At 37.6% G+C, this 26,486-nt stretch overlaps 1 protein-coding gene and 1 long non-coding RNA gene across 2 annotated transcripts in view; one reads left to right on the forward strand and one right to left on the reverse strand.

Moving 5' to 3' along the window:
- Positions 1-166: 166 nt before the first annotated feature.
- On the forward strand, positions 167-3,679 carry LOC137028001 (uncharacterized). The gene is made up of 3 exons (XR_010896140.1): positions 167-432; positions 2,838-2,868; positions 3,015-3,679. It is a non-coding gene; the product is annotated as an uncharacterized lncRNA (long non-coding RNA).
- Positions 3,680-12,336: 8,657 nt separating this feature from the next.
- The window catches only part of LOC137027982 (uncharacterized), a 34,457-nt gene continuing 20,307 nt past the window's right edge, over positions 12,337-26,486 (reverse strand). The window contains exon 5 of the mRNA XM_067396650.1: positions 12,337-14,648. Coding sequence (XP_067252751.1) covers positions 14,607-14,648 — 42 coding nt within the window. The 3' untranslated portion in view covers positions 12,337-14,606. The remainder of the gene's footprint in view (positions 14,649-26,486) is intronic.

Here is a 26,486-nt window from a genome sequence, read left to right on the forward strand (position 1 = left end):
AATAAACTTACATGAGTGATGAATTTACATTAACATTTTAAAGGTATCACATGATACAGTCTGATGGCGGACCACACTGAAAAAAAAAAAAAATAATAATAATTCACTTAGAAATTCATAGTAATTTCACAAATAAAATGTGTGAAATTTTGCGGTAGAAAATCTGAAATTGTATTTTCTTGTAAAACATACTCCAGTAATCTTTGTTTAATGAAGAATCATTTTTCACAGTATAGAAGCGTCTGTTAGCCTACAAGCAAACAGCTCTGACCTCCTTCACTGTCAGTGATATTAACGACTGTCTCGCTCCAGTTGTTTCAGTTCCAGGTCTGTCTTCAGGAGCGATAGTAGGGATAGTTATTGCTGTTCTTTTAGTGGCTGCAGCTGTTGGTGGGATTATTTACTATTTCTACGGGATAAAGGGACAAATGTGTAAGTATTACAGCTGAAATATATTGTGCTGTAGATTGTAAAGGTGTAGCAGATGATGCTCAGTCAGGTTTAAACCTTTTTGTGCCTTTGTGTTGTGATTGAATATGTTTTGTTCAGGTTGTTCTTGCAGCAGGGTCATTCTGTGTCAGCTCAACCTCAGGTCCCCAGCTCGTTTTTGATTTTGGTGATATTTTGTTCTGTAGAAAGACAAACATAAATGTCTTCACGTCTGCGTTTCAGCTCCTTCCTGACTGCATGTGGGTTAAAATGACACTTTCACCTCAGCTTTGGAGCCATATTAGATGAGTGTAAAAATGACTTTAGAAAGATGGCAGCATCAGTATTTTATTTTTACACAGAGATTGGTAGGTCTATTAGTAAAATCTGTTGACTTTAGCAATCTTTGGTTCATTATATGCCAACAGTGACAGTTCAAAAGTTTGCATGCCTGTAACTCAAGAAGTATTAAAGATATCTTAATATCCTTTTAGATTCTGTTTTTTTTAACAAACTTTCCTTTGGGATCTTCTTTTTAAAGGCCCTTAATGGTTCAATCCAAGAGATATGGAGGTCTTAATGTGGATCCATTAGTAAATCGGTAAATTGTACACCTTTTCAGTGATTAAACACTAAATGTTGTTTTTTTGTTTGTTTTTTTGCACACAGCTGATACTGCATATAAAGATTTAAACTAGAAATGTATCTTGTTTCCCTCTATCAAAAGAATTGAATAAAACAAAACTCTCAGAGTACCGAAATCAACCGAAGATGGTAAAGGTGAGGCACATTAAGTGTATTTATAAGAATCTGTATTTGAATCAGTTTTAAGGATATTTGGAAGAAATTATTTTGTTCATTTTAACAGCTTCTGAAGCGACTAAGAGAGTTTAAATACACAGTATCCTAACTACACGTGACCGCATTGATGTCCCTATTGAACCATATAGGGCCTTAAATTATGAAGATTTCATAAGAAAAGATTAACCGGAACAAGAGTCTAAAATGACATTAAGATATCTTAAACACGTCTTAAATTAAAGACATGTAAACTTCGGAAAAATGTTTGTTTTAGCACTCAGAGATGTGTGTTGTGTTCAGTTTAGATAGATGGGAAACAACATACATTTATTCTTTAGACATTCCTCTTTACATGCAATAAGTATCATCTGTATGCAAAGTGAACCGCATTTGGTTTTTGATCCCCATATCTTTAGGACTGTTCGATCAAAATCTCAGTAATAGGTAGAATATTTGTAATTCCAGTCATCAGTTAAGAAACAGGCGCCTCAACCCCTGTGATGTGTGGCAGCAGCAGCGCGAGATCTCGGGAGAATGACCAAGCAGACACAGATCAAGTGTGGTACAAAGCATTCTCAGATTTATTCAGGAAGAAGGGTCATATTTATAGACATAGGTTAAACAACAATCTCCAGGATGGCTTGAGCATCCAATCATACGACTTACCATGTAAACCTTACCATGTATGGCATTTCACAAAATATAATAACAAATAAGAAATGTATGCGCGTAAATGTGTGTGTGTCTTCAACTTCTGGTTACGTGTGAGAGTGTCAGTGTGTCCAAGGACTACTACTTGTTGTTTTGTCTAGGTAGGCACATGAGCTGCACAATGGAAAAATCCCAAGACACAGAGAAAGTCAGAAAGTGAAGCCCAAGAAATAAAAAAATATTTAACAAGGACTGAACCATGTATGTAGGGCATTGAAGATTTCAAAAGAAAAGAATCTAGAAGGATATTAAGATATCTTTAATACTTGTTGAGTTACAGGCATGCAAATTTGAGGCAAAAAAAACAAAAAACAAAACAAGAAGTGCTTTTTTCCCATTTTTGAACTGTCACTGTTGGCATATAATGAAACAAAGATTGATAAAGTCAACAGATCTCTGTGTAAAAATAAAGTAATGATGCTGTCATTCTTCTGCCAAGTGAAAATGGTCATTTTGACCCCCTCAACAAAATAGTGGATTACCCAGTAAACATGCATCTGTCATATTTCATATTTTGGCTTTCATCACTATTTATGTTTGTCTTTCTACAGAAAAAATATGAACAAAATAAAAAATTTAAGCAGGGGATTTCTGGTTGATTTGACACAGAATGACTCTGCTTGATGAAGAACAATCTGTGCAAAAACACATTAAATCACAAACACAAAATCAAAGGTTTGAGCTGCGGAGGTTTCGTCGATTTGACTGATCCAGCAGCATTATAAAGAACTGCCACTAATACTCAAATATAAAGATGGCAGTGATATGGATGATTTTGAAGATTTGATGACCAGGAAGCAGGAGGCAGATGCAAAGCAATTGTTTTTGTTCATTTCTGTTGTTATTTTTTTTATTGTTGTTCTTATAATTTGTTTAATATTTCTCTCTTTGTACAGTATGAGCTTCTGTGACAGATATTAACTCTAAGTAAGTAACTCAAACCTTTCAGTGTAATACATTCACTTATTATCATTACTGACATTTCTTCTTATTTTAGCAATATGTGAATTTTAATGAAAAATTGCATATAAAAATGCTTTACTGCAATGAATTTTGTTGTTGTTTTTGGTCAGATTCCTCCACATAGAGGAGAAGAAATGAGCCGGAGGACACAGACCTGCCTTTGGTGAAGGAAAATCTCTTCCAGCAGCTTCATTATGAAACCAATGTAACAGATTTCTCCTCGTGAGCCTCTAAAATCCTCTCTGCAGATGAATCTAAGCTAAATCTCACATTTCATTCCTGTCACTCACTCTGAATTCTGGATAATTCGCTTTACACCATTCTTCAGTTATTAGCCAAGTCATGTATAGATTAAATAAAAAAGTGACGCTTGTACAATTTCTAAAAGCTTCTAGAAACACGTGTTTGTGCCACACTGACTGTTCTGCTCTGTGTACAGAGTTTGATGTGATTGCAAAATTATCTACTCATTCATTTCTATTTGCTTACCTTATAATATAAACTGCCTTATTTTTATGTCACACAACATAATTGCACTTAATTTGACATCCTATTTTGTGTTATCTGCAGTAAATCTGAACATCTGATTGTGAATGTAAATGTAAACCGTCTGATATGGGTAATGATTAATCGTTGTGTGAGCTGATTTTTAACTTGTTTTTTAGTTATTTTTTAGTGAATTTTCAGCTTGGAATTATTTGTATTTGCTTTTTCAAGACTAATGCAAAACTTTGCTTCACTAAATAAAATAGCGAGAAAAAACAATATTCTAAAATATTTTGTGGCTGCTGTTGTCTGTTTGTTCAGTCTGTAAAAATGAGACGACCAACAGCTCCAGTAGTGTGTAGCAATGGATGTGGACTTCTCACAAATGAATGTTTGTCAGATTAATTGCTAGATTCAACTCTCTTGTGCTCTAGAGCAGATCTACTCAACACGGCAGATTACCCTTACGAAAAAGAAGTTTATTCAAGTGTGCAATTAGTATACTTCTTTTAAACTAAAAATAAGAAAGTATACTTTCAGTCTACTCTTTATATACTTCTCAGAAATATACTTTATGTACTTCTGAGATATATACTCAAAATTGCACTAAAGTATACTTGACAAAAGTCTAAGTATATTTGGCCTATACGTGGACTTGTTTATGGACTCGATCTACTTTAAATAAAAAAAATAAAAAAAAATTTTTTAAAAATAAACTTACTTATATTTAAGTGTTGATAAAAAGGATTCATGAAGCTACAATAAAATGTTTTTAAAATGGAAAGAGTTAAAGTACAGTTCAAGGTATTTCAAGTATAAAAAATAATACCTAAAACTGCAGTGTTAAATTAACTCTCCAGGGAGTACATGTGAGACCATACTCAAGAGTGTTAAAGTGTTAAAATACGAGTGTTAAATGAACACTGAAAAGTGTTAAAGTTAATAAGATAATTAAGTGATAAATTGAGTGATGATTGAGCATTATTGAAGACACCTGATGATAACAAGCAGAATCACCAAAGGAGAAAATCACAATTTTTAAGCCACCATCGTGGAGATGAGTGTTTGTTTTAGTTGAGCTCTTGTCCCTTGACATTTTAAAATAAAATTTTGTTTGGGCAGTTTTAACTGAGTTATAACATCCAGACAAACAAGTGGAGAAAATGATCAGGTGGTGTTGGTTATGTTTTCACATAATCATTATTTGATCTGAATCACTAAACTCATTTAGAGCCCAATCTCTGAGTTAGAGTTACATTATTGATTACAGCAGCACTGTGATTCTGCAGCACAAGATCAGCTTTATCAATATAATATGAAGGATTTCACAAACAGTTGTTCTGAGAAAAAAAAAAATCTTTCTTTCAGGCACACACAGACATCAAGAATCAGCCTGTGAATCTCAACGACGGTGACAAGCAACATATTCTGATCAACAGATCAACTCTGAATATTAGAAAACAAGCTACTAAAAAGTCGCATAAACGGAACAAAATAAAATATGAGAATAAAGAAAATTACTAAGACAATTCAGCTCATAATTTATTCATGCAGCAATGCATGATGGGAGATTGGTGTTGGAGAATTTTGATTGGTGGCACCCAGAATGCATTGCAACATGGTTTATTATTCTCACCACTGTTGAGATTCACAGGCTGATTCTTGATGTCTGTGTGTGCCTGAGAGAAAGTTTTTTTTATTTTTATTTTTTATCATCATCTATCAGAACAACTGTTTGTGAAATCCTTCAGATATATTGATAAAGCTGATCTTGTGCTGTAGAATCACAGTGCTGCTGTAATCAATAATGTAAATCTAACTCAGAGATTGAGCTCTAAATGAGTTCAGATCAAATAATGATTATGTGAAAACATAACCAACACCACCTGATCATTTTTTCCATTTGTTTGTCTGGATGTTATAACTCAGTTAAAACAGCCCAAACAAAATTTTATTTTAAAAAGTCAAGGGACAAGAGCTCAACTAAAACAAACCCTCATCTCCACGATTGTGGCTTAAAAACTGTGATTTTCTCCTTTGGTGATTCTGCTTGTTATCATCAGGTGTCTTCAATAATGTTCAATCATCACTTAATTTATCACTTAATTATCTCATTAACTTTAACACTGCTTCAGTGTTCATTTAACACTCTTATTTTAACACTTTAACACTCTTGAGTATGGTCTCACATGTACTCCCAGGAGAGTTAATTTAACACTGCAGTTTTTGCTGTGTAGGAACATAGAAGTATGCTTAAAGTGCAAAAATAATATATAAAAAGTAAACTATAAGTGTGATGTCATGTTCACTTAAAGAAAACTTAAAAGTATACTTGCACTAAACTAGCAGTTTACTGAGAGTATATTTCAAAGTGTACTTTCGTATACTAAAAATGTAGCTACTACTAGTATTAAAATAGTAAACTACTAGTATACTAGTATAAGTTCACTTTTAGTACAGATGCAGTACAAATGAGAAACGTAGCTGTGAACTAGTTAAAGTTTACTACTGTTACACTTATAGTACACTTAAACGTATACTTCAATTGGGCCAATTTAGTCCCAAGCGGTATTAAAATAGTACACTTACAAGTTTACTACTAGTACATTGATATTATACTTACTACATAAAGTATAATTAAAAAATATACTTGAACATTACTTTAGTATACTTGATCAAATGAACTTGAAGTATACTAGTTTTTCGTAAGGGTAGTGAGAGACCACAATCACATAAAACTGCAGATGAGAGAGGAAACTTCTGCGGTCGATCTACAAACACAGGTCATTTCCATCATGATCAACACATTCACCAAGAGTTGAGATCCAGTTAATGGAGCACATGTTGAGCTCACAGTGCTAAAATGTTTTTTGTTGTTGTTTATTTCCTTTCCATCAGATGGCGTCATTTATCAGTTAAATCAATATACTGCAGATGTAAATATCAGTACATGTCTAACTCCATGTGTCTAGTATTTTGTGTAACTGAATCCTCAATCCTGTTCATTTATTTTACCTTCTGTGGATCCTGTCATTCCAACACTCTGATGCTCTAAACTTTCACCTTTATCGTTTTAGGATTCAACATTTGACCTTCACTCACGTTGACTAGCTGTTCAACACATTCCTGAACACAATGTCTAATCAACTGTAATTTAAAAAGCTTTTCTGTTTCATTTAGGGCTATTTACATAGGATAGTGGAGCTAATCTCTGGAAGGTGCTTCTTGTCACCAGATGGCGCTATTGTACAATATAAGTTAAGCGATTAATGTTTTCCCCTTCAATTTATTTGTAAATTTCTGCATGTATTATAAGCTTTACCGATTTAAGATTCATGCATGGCCATTTTAAACAAGGAAAGTTTTGTCCTTAGTGCAATGCAAACATAGGATATAGTGAATAGCTATTTATGTTTTAATACTAATTTACTTTTTAAAATCCTTAATATGACGAAATGGTCATGCCTGTGTAAATAGCATATTAGGTGTCGTTTATTCTGTGCGAATATGAATCTTCAAGTTATGTTATAGTTTGATTTCTGAGGGTGTTTACATCTGCTGCCTTTGTGTTCCAGCTTCCCACCAAAAAGGTGGTCCATTTCCGTCCATGACGAATAAAGAAAAAACATGCCAGCTTTGCAGTTGTTTGTTGTCAAAAATAAATTATTCTTGCTAGGTTGCTACCGAATCCTAGCGACTAGACTCTGCTAGCACTGTTGCGTTTGTACCGTTATCAACAGAGAGGGCCATTAACATGTTTCACACACTTGATTCCGCAAACGTTTACTGAGCTGTTTTAATATATTGTGTATTGTATAAATTGATATATTGTATTCATATTCGATCAATTATATTTGTTTAAAGCGAATGTTTATCATGTGTTTATCATATCTCACTGCGTGCCGCCATGTTCGCGTTACGTCACATGTAAACAAAAGTTAAGGACTTCCGCATGAGTAACGCCAAAATAAGTGGCGTTATATTGCATTTTTTTTTTTAGCATAAGTTGGAAAGTATCACTTTGTGAGGTGGGCAAAGTAACATTTAAAAAATAAATAAATAAATAAATTAAAAAAAATATAACATGCACAGTTATAATTTGCAAGTAAGTGATTTTCACCTGGTGGACGATAAACAGTTAAATTCCCACAGACTTCGATCAAATGACGGACCCAAGCAATATCATAACTGATTTGGCTCTTTAGACTGGTAAACCACCTAGCAACCACACAGAACACCCTAGTGACTGCATAGCATATCACTGACACCTCAGGACACCTTGGCAGGTGACTGTTATAATCCAGAACTGGAGCAGGTGGAGATCTTCACGAGGAGTTTGACGCCATAAAGGTGATTTCTTTTTTAGTGTACGCTTTTTCCTGACACGTTTGGGGGTTTATCTCATTTTTATTGAGACTGTTCTACTGCTTGAAAAAATGTTTTTGTTTTAAATTTCTGATTGAATTACATTCGATTACAATGTAATTATGCATTTTGTTGTATCTTTTGGTGTTGTGAAGCGCAGAATTGGCATAAATCGTTTGTAATGGTTCTTTTGTAATACCAAAATACCAAATACCTTCATTTTAAGTGTATCAAATCCTATGTACATTTTTTGGATTCAAATATCCAAAAACCACTAGAACGATGCTATATATTTTGTTGACTTGTGTACTTACATTATCCCAAATGTTTCCAAGAATGTTTAAATCCAGAGAAATAAGCAAATTTAACCAGGACACGGGCTGTGTCCATGCATCGCCTATCAATTACATCATACCAGCATTACCCTTGATTTCTGGTTTTATTTTGTAGAAACCATGGAAACACCAAAGAAAATATATATAGCTTCTTGTTTAAATCTCGTTTTCTTGATTTACGGCGAGTACCATGACTAATATCGATCTATCTTACTGCAGTGTGCAACAAGTGTCTCATAGCAGCTGCCGAGCGAACGCACGGAGTAGCATTATAACAACTTTCAACACAAATGTATCTAATATGATAAACAGCGCTGCGTTACCCCACATATGCTTGGCGATTGTGGCATAATAAAATTTCCATTGCTCTTGAGACATGTCGCTTTCGTCTCTCATTAGCAATTGCTCCAGCGATCACGTTCAGCTCCCACAACACTCGGTCCTGCTCTGCTTCAATAACATTAATAACCTCATCCATGAACATGATTTCTGCCTTTGCCCATCCGAATTCTTTTACATCCCATGATTCCACAAAACAAGGATAATCGACCGAATAAGTGACCTCTAGCAGCAAAAATTTACATATTGTGTCTTTAACCCTTAAATGCATACCTCGGGTCTTTTGTGACCCAGGACGTCATTCACTACCCTCCTCCTCGTTCATTTTTTAAAGTTAGACATCAACCTTCTTGGTATTCCTCAATCAATTCATTATAAAGAATATAACAAGAAAAAAATAATAAAATTATAAAAGAATGCCTATTTTTGTATTCATTTTTTATAAAAATTGTATAGGGTCGCAAACGACCCGAGGTGTGTATGACTGTACATATATTTTTCTGCACAAGAATAATTGAATCTTAGATGACGGAATAAGTGCGATTCACCTTTATTCCACAAGGTGGCAGTGTCTGATACACACTGCTGAAGTGACGACTCATTAAGACAGAAAACGAAATAATAATAACAACATGAAATGGCTCAGTGATTTACTGCAGAGTAAGTACTGAACGCAAAGAAATATGACTGTAACTGTTACTGGATTGATCTGGTGAAGCTGTTAGTGATAGAAATATTGATTTTGAAGATGTTGAAAATGAAATAGTTGAGAATACATTTGAGATCGCGAATGGGCTCATATTCGTGACCAGAAACATAAAACTAGCCCATTATTTGCTGAATTTACTGGGAAATGAGCTCTGATGAGGACAGTGATGATGGCATAAAACATCTGCTCAGAATGAGCCCTTTCAAGCTCCAAAAGGTGACAAAATACGATTTATTTTATTCTTCTGTAATTGTTACTCTAATATCAGAGGAGTTTTATATTATCGCGACAAGTAGAGATCCTTCCGTGTTAGATATAGTTCCGGGTCGATAAAGACCCGAATATGTAAGAATGATTGGCGAAACAGTCATGCATTTAAGGGTTAACAGATCAGATATTCACATGTGATCTCCCAGATGAAGGTGTCATGATCACGAATTGGAGTGCCCGAGTTGACCACTAGAGGGCACTCCAACATGGACTTGTCACCTGTCAGAACTTCATTTCCCATAACTCACCTCCTGGATGCTCCATGAGACAACAAAAACAAAAAGCCAGGAATACAAAAGTGCACGTAACATAGATATAACAAACCACAAACAAAGGCAGAAACAACTGAGACTAAATAGACAGAAACTAATGAGCAAACACAAAACAGCTGGGTGCAATGAAACGAGGATAATGAGTCCAGGAGGTGAGTTATAGGAAATGAAGTTCTGACAGGTGACAAGTCCATGTTGGAGTGCCCTCTAGTGGTCAACTCAGGCACTCCAATTCGTGATCATGACAGAAGATCAGTTTTAAAGTAACCCACAGTTTAATGTTTAACAGTTTGTGAATGACTCATAATTGTATCATAATGTAGTTATTTGGTGTTTGGTAATGAAGGGCCTACTTTGCATCAGCAACACTGACTCAGTGACAAACAAGTCATTTATAAGAAGACAACTTATGGCTCCTGTATTCATACACTCTCAGAAATAAAAGTACAAAATTGTACCTTTAGGGGTACAATGGTACTAAGGTACAAATTTGTACCCTTGTGATTGTACCTTAAGAGACCAGTTTTGTACCTTTGGTGACAATTTTGTACTCTCTCAGAAAATAAAGTACATAATTGTACCTTCAGGGGTACAATAGCTTGTCACTGGGGCTGTACCCTTAAAGGTACAAATTTGTACCCTTGTGATTTGTACCTTAAGAGACCAGTTTTGTACCTTTGGTGACAATTTTGTACCTTTATTTAACAGTACAAAAATTGACCCTTCAAAAAGGGTACAAAATTGGCTTTGACAGCGTACAATCATTGACTATAATGAGATATATATATTTTACACACACACACACACATACACTGAATTAAAACCAGAATTTATTAAATCCTTTTCATTTTCACATTTTACAACATTTCATTTTAAACACATTTTTAAACATTCCATATGAGTCCATCTTACCGAGTGTTAAAAAGTAACACTGAAGCAGTGTTAAAGTTAATGAGATAATTGATTGATGATTGACAATTAATGGTGACACCTGATGTTAATAAGCAGAATCATTGAAGGAAAGAGAGAAAAAATGTCTTAATTGATGTTTTATGGAATGTTTCATTTCAAGTCACCATGAAAGAGGTCAGCGTTTGCTTTAGTTGGGCTCTTGATTCTTTACCTTTTGTTATTAGTTTTTCTCTGATTGCTCCAACTTTGTGTTTGTAAAACACATTTGTAATAGTCTGAGAAAATAGTATCTGGTCACAATATAATTTGATGATATAATCATCATGTGATGGCATGATGTCATTTATAGTCTAAATTTCTGACTGTGTGTTTGTGTAGCTTTAGTATTAATGATTGTAATCCTGTGATTTTACAGCTTGAGATCTGACAATAGTATGATTTTTTTTTCTTCTTTTAAGAATAATACATTATGAACTGAAGCTTCAATGTTTAAACACACACAGACATCAAGAATCAGCATATGATTCTCAAGAACGGTGACGATAAATAAATACAAAATACTGACAAACAGATCAACTCTGAACATCACAAAACAAGCTACTGTCACAACAAAACAACAGAAAAATAAAAGCAAACATGAACAATCTACGAAAATTACAGGACAATTCAGCTGCATAATTTATTCATGCAGCAATGCATGATGGGAGCCATGGATGAGTTTTGATTGGTGGCTCCCATCATGCACTGCAACATGAAGCACTTTGTTTGATTGTCACCATTGTTGAGGGTCATGTGCTGATTCTTGATGTCTGTGTATGTTTAAAAAAAAAACCCTTCAGATTATAAAAGCTCTGCTGAATCTCAAGCGGTAACAGATTTACTAGAAAGAAATAATATAACATCTATATCACCAGTTAATACTGGATGTCGCCATTTCACAATGAGAAAACACAACCATTATGACTGTGCTTCCCAAAGCATTGTAAACCTAAATTGATCAACTTTGGCTCACAGCACTTTTGGGAAACACAGCTCAGGTCATAATTTCTCTGGCCATAACAAATGTGCTTTACAAACACAAAGTTGGAGCAGCCAGAGATAAATTAATGTTAATAAATAGAGTCAAGAGCCCAACTAAAGGAAATGCTTTTCACCATCATGGTGACTTCAAACTAAACTTTCATTCAAACATTAACATCTAAACATCTGTTCATTCTCAGTAAGAACTTTTGTTGATGTATGACAGAAATCAAATCAAACTGGTTAATAATAAGTGTAATAATGTTTAATGGCTGGAAGTCAGTTGTAGTTGTTGTGTCTCTCTCTTTTTCTCTTGTTGTTTCTTCAATGATTCTGCTTATTATCATCAGGTGTCTCCACTAATTGTCAATCATCACTCAATCATCAATCAATTATCTCATTAACTTTAACACTGCTTCAGTGTTACTTTTTCACTTCAATGTTACTTCTTCAGTGTGTAAAATATATATATCTCATTATAGTCAACAATTGTAGGGTCAATTTTTGTACTGTTAAATAAAGGTACAAAATTGTCACTAAAGGTACAAAAATGGTCTCTTAAGGTACAAATCACAAGGGTACAAATTTGTACCTTTGTACCATTGTACCCCTAAAGGTACAATTTTGTACTTTTATTTCTGAGAGTGTAGAAACTAGTTTCTAACTAATTAATCATCTGATTGTTAATCCTAAATATAGGGGGTTGCTGCTCGGTATAATAGTTTTCAAGAACATTATGTAAATTGGTAAACTATTTAGCCTAGACTACTAAAACGAACACCAAAACTTAACATCTGTTCTGAACTCAACAAGTCTGGGCAAACCACTGAGTAATCACCAATCAGAGGCCACAATTTTACAAATTATTTTACAGTATTTTAAACCTACAAAAATACAAAACACTAAAGTATTTTGATACAAAATACAAAGCCATTTTCATCAACCCTATCAAATAATAATTACAAAATTCTATTGTGTATTTGAAATACATATTTTAAATACATGTATCATGAATACTGCCCATCCCTGGCCGGATCTGACTAAATTTTGCAGGCAAAAAATCATCTCTTTCCATAAGAAGAGCCTCTTAAAGTATTTTGGAGGCTTTTAATAGTGTAAAATTGACATGTTTTTCATTGTCTGCTAAAGGAAGTTTTAATGTAGAGCGATCAGTCACATGACATGAAGACTGTCATGCTTCACTGCAAGTGATTGAAAAAAAAACTGGTTACTGGAAAAGTCAATTTTTAAAGCAACAATTATGCTAATGAAAGAATGTTATAACTTTTAGTAAGAAACTCCCCAAAATGGATGAAAACAAAATAGATCATCACTTATGCCTGATACACAAAATATTGCACACACAATGAATATTGCAACTGGCAGTAAATAAGGCATTACATTTATTTTTAAAATGATTCACTTGTTTTTGTCTTTGACACTGACAGACCAACAGTTATTTGCAAAAAAGATGGGTGGACCAGGCGTGATAAGAATAGTGGAAACTTCTCAGAGATATCTTAAGTGTTGCTGGAGCTGCAAATAACTAACTGAAACTAACAGTTCTTATCTGCAGGGTCACAGCATGAGTTTAAGAGTATAAGGTCATGGATATATATAGAGAGATGCATATGCCGCTGAATATTAATTTTATATTTCACATACACATAAATAGTATATGACATTAATATTTCACATTCACACAGCAAGATCTCACAGAGAGTTTATTTTTGTCAAACATTTTCCATTCTGTAAAATTCCATTTTGCAGTAAAACATTATATTTTGCATAAAGAGGAAGTGAAATTGTGGAAGTTCTTCAACCACACGATTCTCAGGAACACACTCTCACTCTATTCACATCTCAAGACATGTAAACACAGATGCACAGTAACCACAGACGTCCAGTGATAACCACATTCTCACACACATGCTCTCTACCCAACAGATAAAAGCACATTTCTTTCCAAATCTGAAAATAAGGCCTTCTGTGGTTTGAGTCTTATGAATACAATACTGTAAAAATACACAAAAAACATGCGTTTGCTGCTAATGTGTATTACAAAATTAAATGTGAACTGTTATTCTGCAGTTTTATTTATATCAGTCAGTGACTTTTGGTCTGAATGCATTGAGAATGTGCTGCTAAAACATATAAAATGGCCATTTAAAGTCTGCTGTGGGATTTCCTGAACATACACAGAGTAAAACTGAAAAATACCCTGCTCAAAATAAATACTTGTGAACAAATATCTGAGCATTACTATGTGAGCTATGCTGTATAGTTTAGATTTATCATCTATGTAACTTCGCACTCTCCCCATGAATTTGTGTTGCATTCAGTTCATGTATGATACATGTGTTAAATGTAGATGAGTTTTGGGCTTATTAAAAATCCACATGAGGGTTTTAAGAGCTCAGAGTAAACTATAGACTCGCAAATCTAAAGTAATGTTCAAAATGAGAAACTCTTGAATAAAATCCAGATAATGTCCAATGATGCTCAACTATCTCTGTGATAGTTTGAGCTTTAAACCTTTACTATAATTGAAACACACATTAACATACAGGATCACAATAATCTGAAAGTCTAAAAAAAAAACAAAAAAAAACACAACACAACTGAAAGCATGTTTGAGAAAAAAGTAAAATGAATGTTCAGAGTTTACATGCTAAGTGAAATTGGTTTATTGCAGCATTCTGTTAGTGTCATGCTCTTAACCTGCATTCACAATGTTTGCTATCAGTAAGCAGCTTTAACCAATTCGTGTTACTTTACTGTCTGTCACACATACACTCTTCAGAAAACAGTATGAAAGCAGCTTATGCGTTTGTATGTTGTATGGCCAAGTAAGCTACTGCTGCAGTGCATTGAAGCATGAGCACTGCCTTGAATCTCTTTTGAACAGCTTTGTTGCAATACTGCTTTCTTGTGTGCATGAAAACCCTACTGATAAGAACATCATTAATGAGGAAAAAGCATCACAGAATTCCATTAACGTTTAGTGACGACACCTGCGTATATCACCTCATCCTCCTGTTGAAAAGAAAGAAAACACTGAATATTGACAATTCATCTCTTTGTATTTTCTTAGTATGTAATGCCAGGTTTAGTAAAAAAAAGTTAATAAAAGAGCTAGAGGTGAAATGCAGAAAAGAAGAGAAAGTGGGGTTTTAATAGTAAGTGCCTTTGTTTATGGTTATGGATTAGTCAGTAGTGAATTCAGACATGAGCAGCACGTGGCACACACACATTCAATATGGTAATTTGCACAGATTTTTGTCATTCCTTTGCACAGCACGATGAAAATAACATGTCAGCGTGTTTGTCGGAGTGGGCGCCTTGATTCTAGTTTGTGAGCTAGATGGGCTACTAGTACTAATAATAATCAGTCATACTAAAAAATGCTACCAAGTAAACTACAATTCATTCATAATACTGTGCTTTTTTTTTTTTGTAGTTTGTGTGAAATCATGAAAAATAAAATAAAACCAGTCTGTACACCACTAAGGTGAACTGGTTGAGTATATGGTTGATAGTGTTAGGGGAATCCACACGCACCCCAAGTGATGCTTAAGCATGTGCTCTTTTGACCTCTTGACTATATTGGTTAGAATGTCCTTCTTGCAAGACATTGTTTTGTAACTCTTTCCCCACAAGAGTAAAAGTATAGCGTATGTCACTCCAGTCAGGCTCTCATCAGCAGACTCTCAGCTGATCCACATCTACCTAGGAATATGACGCCCATCACACCATCCCAATATACGGTCCATTTAGTATTATCAGCAGCTAATCGCATTGCATGTTGAACTTGCGAATATGCACTAATATGAGAATTTGCCGCATTGATTAAAATAAACTGCTTGGTTTGTAACTGACCTCCAAGTAAGCGGTGCTCATGCATCACTGCATTACTGACAATGGACCCTTCTTTACCCACGAAATTTCACAGTGTTTTACTAACATGGGCCTTAAAGGGATATTTCGGTAACACTTTACTTGAAGGGGTGTGCATAAGACTGACATGACACCTTTTATGTAATTGAATTACATATAAAATTTCCATCCATTTGGATTACATAGTTTTTACATAAACAAAATAATAAACTTAATGTGATTCATATTCGTAAGTCATATGTAAATGAAATAGGTAAGTTTTATCTAATAGTATGCCCAGTCTATATAACACTGCTTAGTGTTCACGTGTTTGCGCACTACTGAGTTAAAGTACCATTGAAGCATGTGTCAGAGTTAATGAGATAATTAAGTGATTAATTGAGTGATGATTGACCATTATTGAAGACACCTGATGATAACAAGCAGAATCACCAAAGGAGAAAATCACAATTTTTAAGCCACCATTGTGGAGATGAGTGTTTGCTTTAGTTGGGCTCTTGACCCTTGCCTTTTTAATATTATTTTTGTTTGAGCTGTTGTAACAGCCAGACAAGCAAAGAGAAAAGATGATCAGGTGGTGTTGGTTATGTTTTCACATAATCATTATTTGATCTGAATCACTGAACTCATTTAGAGCCCAATCTCTGAGTTAGATGTACATTATTGATTACAGCAGAACTGTGATTCTACAGTAGAAAACCAGCTTTATACAAAAACATAATATGAAAAATCTCTCAAAAGTTCTGATAAAAAAAAACAAAACGGTGTTTAGAGACACAGACATCAAGAATCAGTCTGTGAATCTCAACAGTGGTGACCATCATAAAGCATGTTGCAGTGCATTCTGGGAGCCACCAATCAAAATCCATCCATGGCTCCCATCATGCATTGCTGCATGAATAAATTATGAGCTGAATTGTCTTAGTAATTTCCTTTATTGTCACTATTTTTTTCTGTTTTTATGTGACTTTTTAGTAGCTTGTTTTCTAATGTTCAGAGTTGATCTGTTGATCAGAATATGTTGCTTGTCACCGTTGTTGAGATTCACAGGCTGATTCTTGATGTCTGTGTGTGCCTAAAAGAAAAACTTTTTGTTTTTTTATTCTGAACAACCTTTGAGAATAACTTTGGATATATTGAATCACAGTGCTGCTGCAATCAATCATGTTAATTTATCTCAGAGATTGAGCTCTAAATTAGTTCAGTGATTCAGATCAAATAATGACTAGCTGTCACAACAGCTCAAACAAAACCTAATATTAAAAAGGCAAGGGTCAAGAGCCCAACTAAAGCAAACACTCATCTCCACGATGGTGGCTTAAAAATTGTGATTTTCTCCTTTGGTGATTCTGCTTGTTATCATCAGGTGTCTTCAATAATGGTCAATCATCGCTCAATTAATCAATTAATTATCTCATTAACTCTGACACTGCTTCAATGGTACTTTAACTCAGTAGTGCGCAAACACGTGAACACTAAGCAGTGTTATATAGACTGGGCATACTATTAGATAAATCTTACCAATTTCATTTACATATGACTTACGAATATGAATCACATAAAGTTTATTATTTTGTTTATGTAAAAACTATGTAATCCAAATGGATGGAAATTTTATATGTAATTCAATTACATAAAACTTATGTTTAGCCTGAAATATATTTTTGAGTGTGCTCTCTTTTGTCACATCATTGTCTTAATATTTTTCACATTGCCTGCGCATAATTTCGCTGTCTTCCTCAGCAGATCACATAAATAAAATGCTTAATTTAATGCGCATACAGGCAAAGACTATAGATAAAGACGGTTCACTCCTAGAGAATGAGAAGTTACATCACAATGTTTTCACTCCTTGTTGTATTTCGGGAAGATGTCGCCATTTTAGAAGGATACGCTTTCCGTTGCCATGGTTACTTCGACAGTGAGACCAAAAGAAATAGTGAAACAGCTTGAAATTTGTTTGCATTTTTGTGATACGGCACAGTTTCTTGGAAATAAATGGAGAAGGAGAGAAAGTAAAAGGAAAGGGGCTCTCTCGGGAGAGACTAAATAACATCGCTAAGGAGCGTTATTTAGAGAAACTGCTTGACATCAACAGCATTGAGCCATACGACCTCCCAGTAACAGAATGGACAAAAGAACCAGATGAACTGCCACCTCTCACATCATCAGTTACCTGGTTTATATGGTTTTAGTGCCTACACAATGCAAGAGTTCAGAAGTCATTAGAAGCTTATGAACAATTCAATACATGTATACATCGTCGCAATCGTGTATTTATCATCTTCAAAAGTGTTTATCTGCATGTTATAACCATGGTTAGCGATCTCTGGAAGCCTCTGTTAGTTCCTGGAATGTCACATGGCCTGTTCTTCTTTAGATTAATTTGTGGACTAAAGGTGTACAGAGAGCCCTCCGGCTGCAAGTATGAGTATCCAGCGCTCACAGTGATGACAATAAATATTGAATAAATATTACTCCTCTATATAGAAAATTGACAAACATATGATAATCCATCAATATTTCTCCAAATGTGCATGCTTTTAAGCATATTAAAAACCATGATTGCAGTGGTTCTGCTTGACCCTCTTCATCTGGGTCTGATTCGGGCTTAATTTGATACAGCAATATAGACGCCATTATTTACATTTCCGCTGAAGCCTGTGTAACCGGTAACAACTAATGGTAAGCTGCGTGGCATTTCCGGACGTCACTGGGCCAGCTAACCAATCTGAGCACATTGCATATTTCGGAGGTAGTGGCTTCATAGAAGCAGGAAGTCAAACAAGCCATTCAAATGACAATGGAAATAGGTGTAGAATAAAGGTAAAATATATGAAAAATCCGGCTTTTTTTTTTTTTTTTTTTAAAGGAAGCATTAAGACATGTTAAAATGCGCCCAAAAAAACACAGTTAAGGCTAGAAAAACACCACTGAACCACCCCTTTAACCTTGAGAGCTGTAATAGTAAAAATGTGCTAAAAGAGAGATGCCCCTTAAAACAGAGCGTTCAAACCAGAGGGCTAAAATCAGGGTACCATTATAAGTGTACCCCAGGAAACATTATAAAACAATAAAACAATGCAGTTCATGACCCCTTTAAACTTAATAACGTGCTTCTAATGACTTAAAGTGTCTGAACTCTTGCATTGTGTAGGCACTAATACCATATAAACCAGGTAACTGATGATGTGAGAGGTGGTAACATTAGTTCATCTGGTTCTTTCATCCATTCTGTTGCTGGGAGGTTGTTTGGCTCAAAGCTGTTGATGCCAAGCAGTTTCTCCTAAATAAAGCTGCTTGTTTTTTTTATTTTTTTATTTTTTTATATATAACACTGCTAAAAACAACCAAGGTTGAACCAAAGTGCTTTACATAGTACCAAAACAAAAACAACAAACAAGCGATAACAACGCTGTTTGGCAGTGCTATTTAGTATCTCTCGATAGAGCCCATTTTCTTTCACTTCAAGAAATATCGCAAAAATGCAAACCAATGTTACGGCCTACAGGGTTTTTCCACCAGGTGGTGTTGTTCCGTGTTCTAGAGTGAGAGTCAGGAGCAGGTGTGGTGCATTACCAGTGATTGCGCTTGAGTCAAGAGACTGTGAGTACAAAAGGAATGGCGGAGTTGGACTGTGGCCGTTCATCGTTTCCTCTTCAATTCCAGATTGTTTTTCTTTTTTTTCTTTTTTCTTGAGTTGTTGTATTATTACTTTGACTTCTTTTCTATTAAATGTTTATTTGTTAAGTTGAGTTCCATGTGTGGCCTCCCCTTTTCTTATGTTGCTTCAACTTGAGCCAGGTGGACGTAACATAACGGGGGCTCGTTCATTTAACTGAGAGAGGCTCAGTCAAATTGTGTTAAGCCTAGTAACAGTTATGGGAGAGTTAATTTGATGAGTTTTGATTATTTGGTAAGTAATAAGTTGATTAAAATTATTCTTGGGGATGAGGCAACATGGAACATTTGAAATTTATTCTTTTTTGTTTTTTGATTTGGTCATTTGCTGGGGCTGGAGATGAAAACAACGTCCTGCTGTTAAAGTATTGGACTTTGACTGGGTCGATTCCTGCTGTGCATGACTAGAGGTAAGACAGATTTGTACTATAATTGCCAAGAAGTATTAATGAGACTGATAAGATTGTCAGAGCCACATGAACTCCCGTGTTAGGTGGTAGAGTGGTGACGCTCTTTTTTATTTAATTTTTTTGTTTTTGTTTGTTGTTTTTGGTACGTCGGACACGGGTAGACAGATTAGCCGTTGAGCTGTATGTGGGCATACTGAAGACTAGGGTTGAGTTTATTTAGTTGATACGGGACGGCTTTTAATTTCTTCTGGCATTGTGGTCCTATCTGTCTTGCCCTGGTCTTTGTGCATTGTTTTCGTCTGGGTTGTGATCTCAGGAAATTGGGTAGAGAGAACGGCACTTACTTTGGCTTTTTGAGGGGAAAATATACGGTTATATGTGAAGTTTAGATAAAATGGATCAACTACAGGATTTTTTGGCTGCTCCTACGGTGGAGAAATTGAATGGTCTTTTAAAAGATCAATTGTGTAAGGTAGTTGAACATATTTATTTTGAGGTAGCGGAAACAAAAGGTATAAAGGTCAAACATTTTCGGGATTTGGTAAAAGAGAAATTAGTAGAGAGGATGATTTTAACTGTAGATGCACAATTAGAGGAAGTGGTTTCACAAGACGGTATGTCAACGCCGCTGGTTATGACGGGAACAGAGGTGGGTAATCCAGGGGTCAAAGAGTAAAAGTCTTGCCATATTTTTATTCCACCCACTGAAGCATTAATGAGATAATTAAGTGATTAATTGAGTGATGATTGAGCATTATTGAAGACACCTGATGATAACAAGCAGAATCACCAAAGGAGAAAATCACAATTTTTAAGTTACCATCATCGAGGTCAGGGTTTGTTTTAGTTGAGCTCTTGACCCTTGACTTTTTAATATTAAATTTTCATTGGGTAGTTTTAACTGCATTAAAACCAACCAGACAAGCAAAGTTAAAAGATGATCAGGTGGTGTTGGTTATGTTTTCACATAATCATTATTTGATCTGAATCACTGAACTCATCTAGAGCCCAATCTCTGAGTTAGATTTAAATTATTGATTACAGCAAAAGATCAACTTTATCAATACATAATTTTTTTTTTTTTTTTAAAGTTGTCCTTATCACAAAAAAATATATATTTTAGGCACACTAGGGATGGGCGGATCGATCCTAAAGTATCGATACTTTCGATACTGGCTTTGTATCAAAAAGATCGATTCTCAAATAGAAGTATCGATCCTATCTATTTTTTTTTTGTGTGATTATGGTATATTTAATAATAGTAGTACGCCGTATATTATTGCAATATTTACTTAAATAGGAACGGCAATGGGAACTACATCTTCTTCCGCTGTATCTCCGCTTGTCGAGACAATATTCGCTCACGCTCACTCTGTCAAAGACAAGCAAGCACGCACAGCGCAGGATTTTAAAGGGAGTCGTGCGTGGCTGAAGTCATGAATGAAAGAAAAAGAAGTTTAATCTGGAGTTATTACACTCCAGTTAAGAATGACGAAGCTTCGTGTGACGTTTGTCAAAAACAATACGCCACACTTTTTTCAAAAGCAAGAGATTTTGATCAGTCAAAGAAAAACAGGCTGAAGGGGAGAATGTCAACATTCACTTTGTTTCATCTCAAAAGCATATAAAGGGAAGAAATGTAGAAACATTATGTGACAATTATTGAGAAAAGGTTTGTGAGACACATTTACATTTTTGTTATATTTGTTATATTTTGTTGTTAGCCTACAGTGATATCTTTGTTCATTTAATTTAATAATGTTCAGTATTTTTTAATAAATTAAAAAAAAAAGAATAATGTCCATTGCAGTTTATTTAATATTAATAATGATGGCTATCAAAAAACAATATAAAAATATTTCATTGGAGTATCGGTATCGATATCGACGATACTTGCCTTGAAAGTACTTGGTATCAGATCGGAAAGAAAAAAATGGTATCGCCCATCCCTAAGGCACACACAGACATCAAGTATCAGCCTGTGAATCTCAACAACGGTGACAAGCAACATATTCTGATCAACAGATCAACTCTGAACATTAGAAAACAAGCTACTAAAAAGTCACAGAAAAAAAGCTAAATTTTAATAGTGAGAATAAAGAAAATTACCAAGACAATTCAGCTCATAATTTATTCATGCAGCAATGCATGATGTGAGGCATGGATGAATTTTGATTGGTGGCACCCAGAATGCACTGCAACATGCTTTATGATGGCCACCACTGTTGAGATTCACAGGATGATTCTTGATGTCTGTGTGTTTAAATAAGCTCTGTGTTTTTTTTTTTTTTTTTAAATCAGAACTCTAAAAAAAAATGTATTGATAAAGTTGATCTTGTGCTGTAGAATCGCAGTGCTGCTGTAATCAATAATGTAAATCTAACTCAGAGATTGGGCTCTAAATGAGTTCAGTGATTCAGATCAAATAATATTTATGTGAAAACATAACCAACACCTGATCAACTTTTAACTTTGCTTGTCTGGTTGGTTTTAATGCAGTTAAAACTGTCCAAACAAAATCTAATATTAAAAAGTCAAGGGTCAAGAGCTCAACTAAAACAAACCCTGACCTCGATGATGGTAACTTAAAAATTGTGATTTTCTCCTTTGGTGATTCTGCTTGTTATCATCAGGTGTCTTCAATAATGCTCAATCATCACTCAATTAATCACTTATTTATCTCATTAATGCTTCAGTGGGTGGAATAAAAATATGGTAGGACTTTTACTCTTTGACCCCTGGATTACCCAACTGACGGGAATACAGGGCGGGTTTACGTTTGAGCAGCAGTTGGAGATTTTGAACCTGCAGAGTAAGGAGCGTGATTTAGACAGACCGTTAGAACTGGAAAAAATGAGAATTCGAGAACGAGAGCGTGAAAGAGACTTTGAGAAATTTAAGAATGAGCAAAGGGTTCAGGAGGTTAAGTTAGCTCAGGAAGCCGAACGCTTAAAGTTGATTTCCGAGGGGAAAATAGGGAGTATTACTGTTGACTCCTCGTGTCACGAATGCGGCTCCCGCGGCTCTTCATCCCGGCCGCCGGAGGGAGCCGTCACCGGAATATTGACTTGTTGCTATCTGGACTACATTTCCCATGGGCCCTCATTCCTGGGACTGATTGCGCACACACCTGCACCACGTCACACTCACTCCATAAAACACTCACACACGCATCCATGCACCGTGAAGTCTTGATTTGCCTTGGTGATCATTTCTGAGCGTTTTCTTGTGGACTGTTACCCTGTTATCGATTGGACTGCCTTACCTCTGTGAACCTTTGCTGCCGACCCCGATCTCTGCCTGTTTCCTGGACTCTGTTTGTTTGCCGCCTGCCACGATCCCTGCCTGTTGTAAGACCTTGTTTCATTGCCGCCTGTCTCGACCCAAGCCTGTCCCTGTTTACGCTACTGTCTTGTCCCTGTTTGCACTGTGCTGTCTTGTCTTAATAAAGATGCTGCAAATGGATCCTCACTTTGTCGACCCATCATTACAGAAGACTTCGCCATCAAACGATCCAGCAGCCCTCATGCAAATTTCCACCGAGCTCTCAGCACAAGCCAGCCAGCTCGCGGTGCATCAGCACCAGCTGAAACGACTCACCTCTCTCACCGAGACTTTGCAAAGCCTACGCTTCGCCTCTCCTGAGGCCGCCATGCCGCCACCTCCCGCCGCTACCAGTCAGGCGATCACGCCGTCCCCAGTCAACCCACGCCTCGCTCTGCCTGAGAAATTTGACGGCAATCCTGCCAAATGTAAGGGCTTCCTGTTACAATGTTCTCTGTTTGTTAACCAACAACCATCCTTGTACTCCACAGAGATCAGTCGCATATCCTTCGTCTGTTCCCTGCTCACGGGCAAAGCGCTAGACTGGGCCACAGCGGTATGGAGAGAGGACAGCTCGGTGTTTCCCACTTTCTCTGCGTTCCTACAAAGCTTCAAGGAGGTATTTGAACACCCGGAGGCAGCAAGAGTGCTGGTGATCAACTGCTCACTTTAACTCAAGGAAAGTCCACGGCCGCGGAGTTTGCTCTACAGTTCCGCACGCTGGCCGTGGAGACCAACTGGGTGGAGGACACGCATGAAACTACTCTTTAGCAAAGGCCTGAATCTGGAGCTCCAAGCTGAACTGGCATGCCGTGACGAGGGCAGGTCATTAACTTCATTCATAGAGCTGGCCATCCACATTGATAATCTCCTTCGCTCCCGCCGGCCGCTTCGTTCCCTCGCCACCAGCGCAACCACACCAGAACCCATGCAGCTTGGATATACCCCTCTTCAACCCGATGAACGAGAGAGAAGACGCCAAATGCATCTATGTCTCTACTGCGGACAGGCTGGTCACATCAAGATAAACTGCCCAATCAGACCCAACGTCTCCAACCCCAGATCGGTGAGTTCAGATTACCCCTCTAACTGCCTGAAAATACCCATCCAAATCACCTCTAATGGCCGGGTTGTGTCCACTCACGCACTCCTGGACTCCGGGGCCGCTGGAAACTTCATATCAGACACTTTCACCCAAAAGCATGATATCCAGTTAACCAACTGTCATTCCCCATTAACAGTGGAGGCGCTAGACGGGAAGCCCATAGGAGGAGGAAGGGTGTCGCATATCACCTCTGAGCTCGGCCTGCAAGCCGGGGCCCTTCATAAGGAACAAATTCGCTTCTACGTCATTCACTCGCCCAACAACCCCGTCATCCTAGGCCTGCCCTGGCTCCGCACACACAACCCTGTCATTTCCTGGAAGGAGGGTCAGATCGTCCAGTGGGACCCCGCATGTCATCAGCACTGTCTGAGTCCAGTCCTACCCATCGCCATTCATTCCATAGCCGTCAATGAAGCCCCAGTCGACCATGAATCAGTCATTCCCGCCGAATACAACGACCTGGCACTAGCTTTCAGTAAATCCAAGTCCACCGAACTGCCGCCGCACCGCTCCAGTGACTGTGCGATTGACCTGCTGCCTGGGACTACGCCCCCAAGGGCCGTATCTTTCCTCTGTCTCAACCTGAGGAGGAGGCTATGAAGTCATACATCGAGGGAGAACTAGCTAAGGGATTCATTCGGCCCTCTACCTCTCCCGCCTCATCAGGGTTCTTCTTCGTCAAAAAGAAGGATGGCAGCCTCCGACCGTGCATAGACTATCGAGGCCTCAATGACATCACCATAAAGTTCAAGTACCCACTGCCACTAGTACCAGCGGCCCTTGAACAACTTCGTCAAGCCCAATATTACACCAAGCTAGACCTCCGGTGTGCTTATAATCTGATTCGCATCCGAGCAGGCGATGAGTGGAAGACTGCCTTTTCCACCTCCTCTGGCCACTACGAGACCCTTGTCATGCCCTTCGGTCTATCCAACAGTCCTTCAGTCTTCCAATCGTTCATCAATGATGTCTTCCGCTAAATTGGTGGGTCGTGGTTTACATCGACGACATCCTGATCTACTCCAACACATACCACGAACACATCCAACATGTTCGAGCAGTTCTGCAACGTCTGATCCAACACAAACTCTACGCCAAGGCCGAGAAATGTGAATTTCATCGCACTTCCACTTCTTTCCTGGGCTACATCATCAGCCGTGAAGGAGTAGCGATGGATGATGGAAAGGTCAAGGCGGTGCTGGAATGGCCGCAACCACGCACACTAAAGGAGTTACAACGGTTCCTGGGGTTCGCCAACTTTTACCGGAGGTTTATCAGAAACTTCAGCGGGGTGGTCGCTCCCTTAACCACCATGACAAGACGCAAGACCTCCCGCCTCACTTGGTCACCAGAAGCAGTTCGTGCGTTTCAGGAACTGAAGGAACGCTTCACATCAGCTCCAATTCTCCGTCACCCAGATCCCGAACTTCCGTTCATTGTGGAGGTGGATGCCTCCAATACCGGCATAGGAGCCGTACTATCCCAGCGACAGGGTGAACCACCCAAAATGTTCCCCTGTGCGTTCTACTCCCGTAAGCTGTCCTCCGCTGAACGCAACTATGATGTGGGCAACCGGGAGTTACTTGCCATGAAAGCGGCGCTGGAGGAGTGGCGTCATTGGCTCGAGGGAGCTAAGCACCCGTTCGTAATTTTGACCGATCACAAGAACTTGGAGTACTTACGATCAGCCAAGCGCCTAAACCCACGACAGGCCAGATGGGCAATGTTCTTCACCCGCTTTAATTTCACAGTCACTTACAGACCCGGGTCAAAGAATGTAAAGGCGGACGCGTTATCAAGGCAAACGGATGAACCAGAGCGCTCAGAGAACACTGAAAATATCCTGCCTGAGACTCTTCTGCTCGCCCCCGTGCAATGGGACATAATGACAGAAATCTCACAAGCCAACGAACAGATCGCAATCCCAGCAACCTGTCCATGTAACCGCACCTTCGTTCCCGCACATCTCCGAGACAGAATATTGCACCAAGTCCACGATTTCCCCAGTTCCGGCCATCCGGGCATCACTGCCACTCACCAGCTCCTGCAGAACCAGTTCTGGTGGGAGACCATGCTCGCTGATGTCACCACCTTCCTCAGCCACTGTACCGCCTGTCAAACCACTAAAGCTTCACATCAAGCCCCGGCCGGTCTCCTTCAACCACTTCCCATTCCACAACGCCCCTGGTCCCACATCGCTATCGACTTCGTCACCGATCTACCCGAGTCCCAGGGAAACACCACCATCCTCACTGTTATCGATCGTTTCTCCAAAACCTGTCGTCTTCTGCCATTACCCAAGCTTCCCACCGCGTTGGAAACCGCTGAACTCCTGTGCAACGCGGTCTTTCGCTTCTACGGATTACCAGTTGGATACTGAACTGGCGCGTGGGGAAGTTGAAATTGCGTTGCAACCTTCATTACCCATATCATTGTTCATAGACAATTGGAAAAGCT

The sequence above is a fragment of the Chanodichthys erythropterus genome, chromosome 10 (genome assembly GCF_024489055.1).
Source record: "Chanodichthys erythropterus isolate Z2021 chromosome 10, ASM2448905v1, whole genome shotgun sequence".
NCBI classification, from domain to species: domain Eukaryota; kingdom Metazoa; phylum Chordata; class Actinopteri; order Cypriniformes; family Xenocyprididae; genus Chanodichthys; species Chanodichthys erythropterus.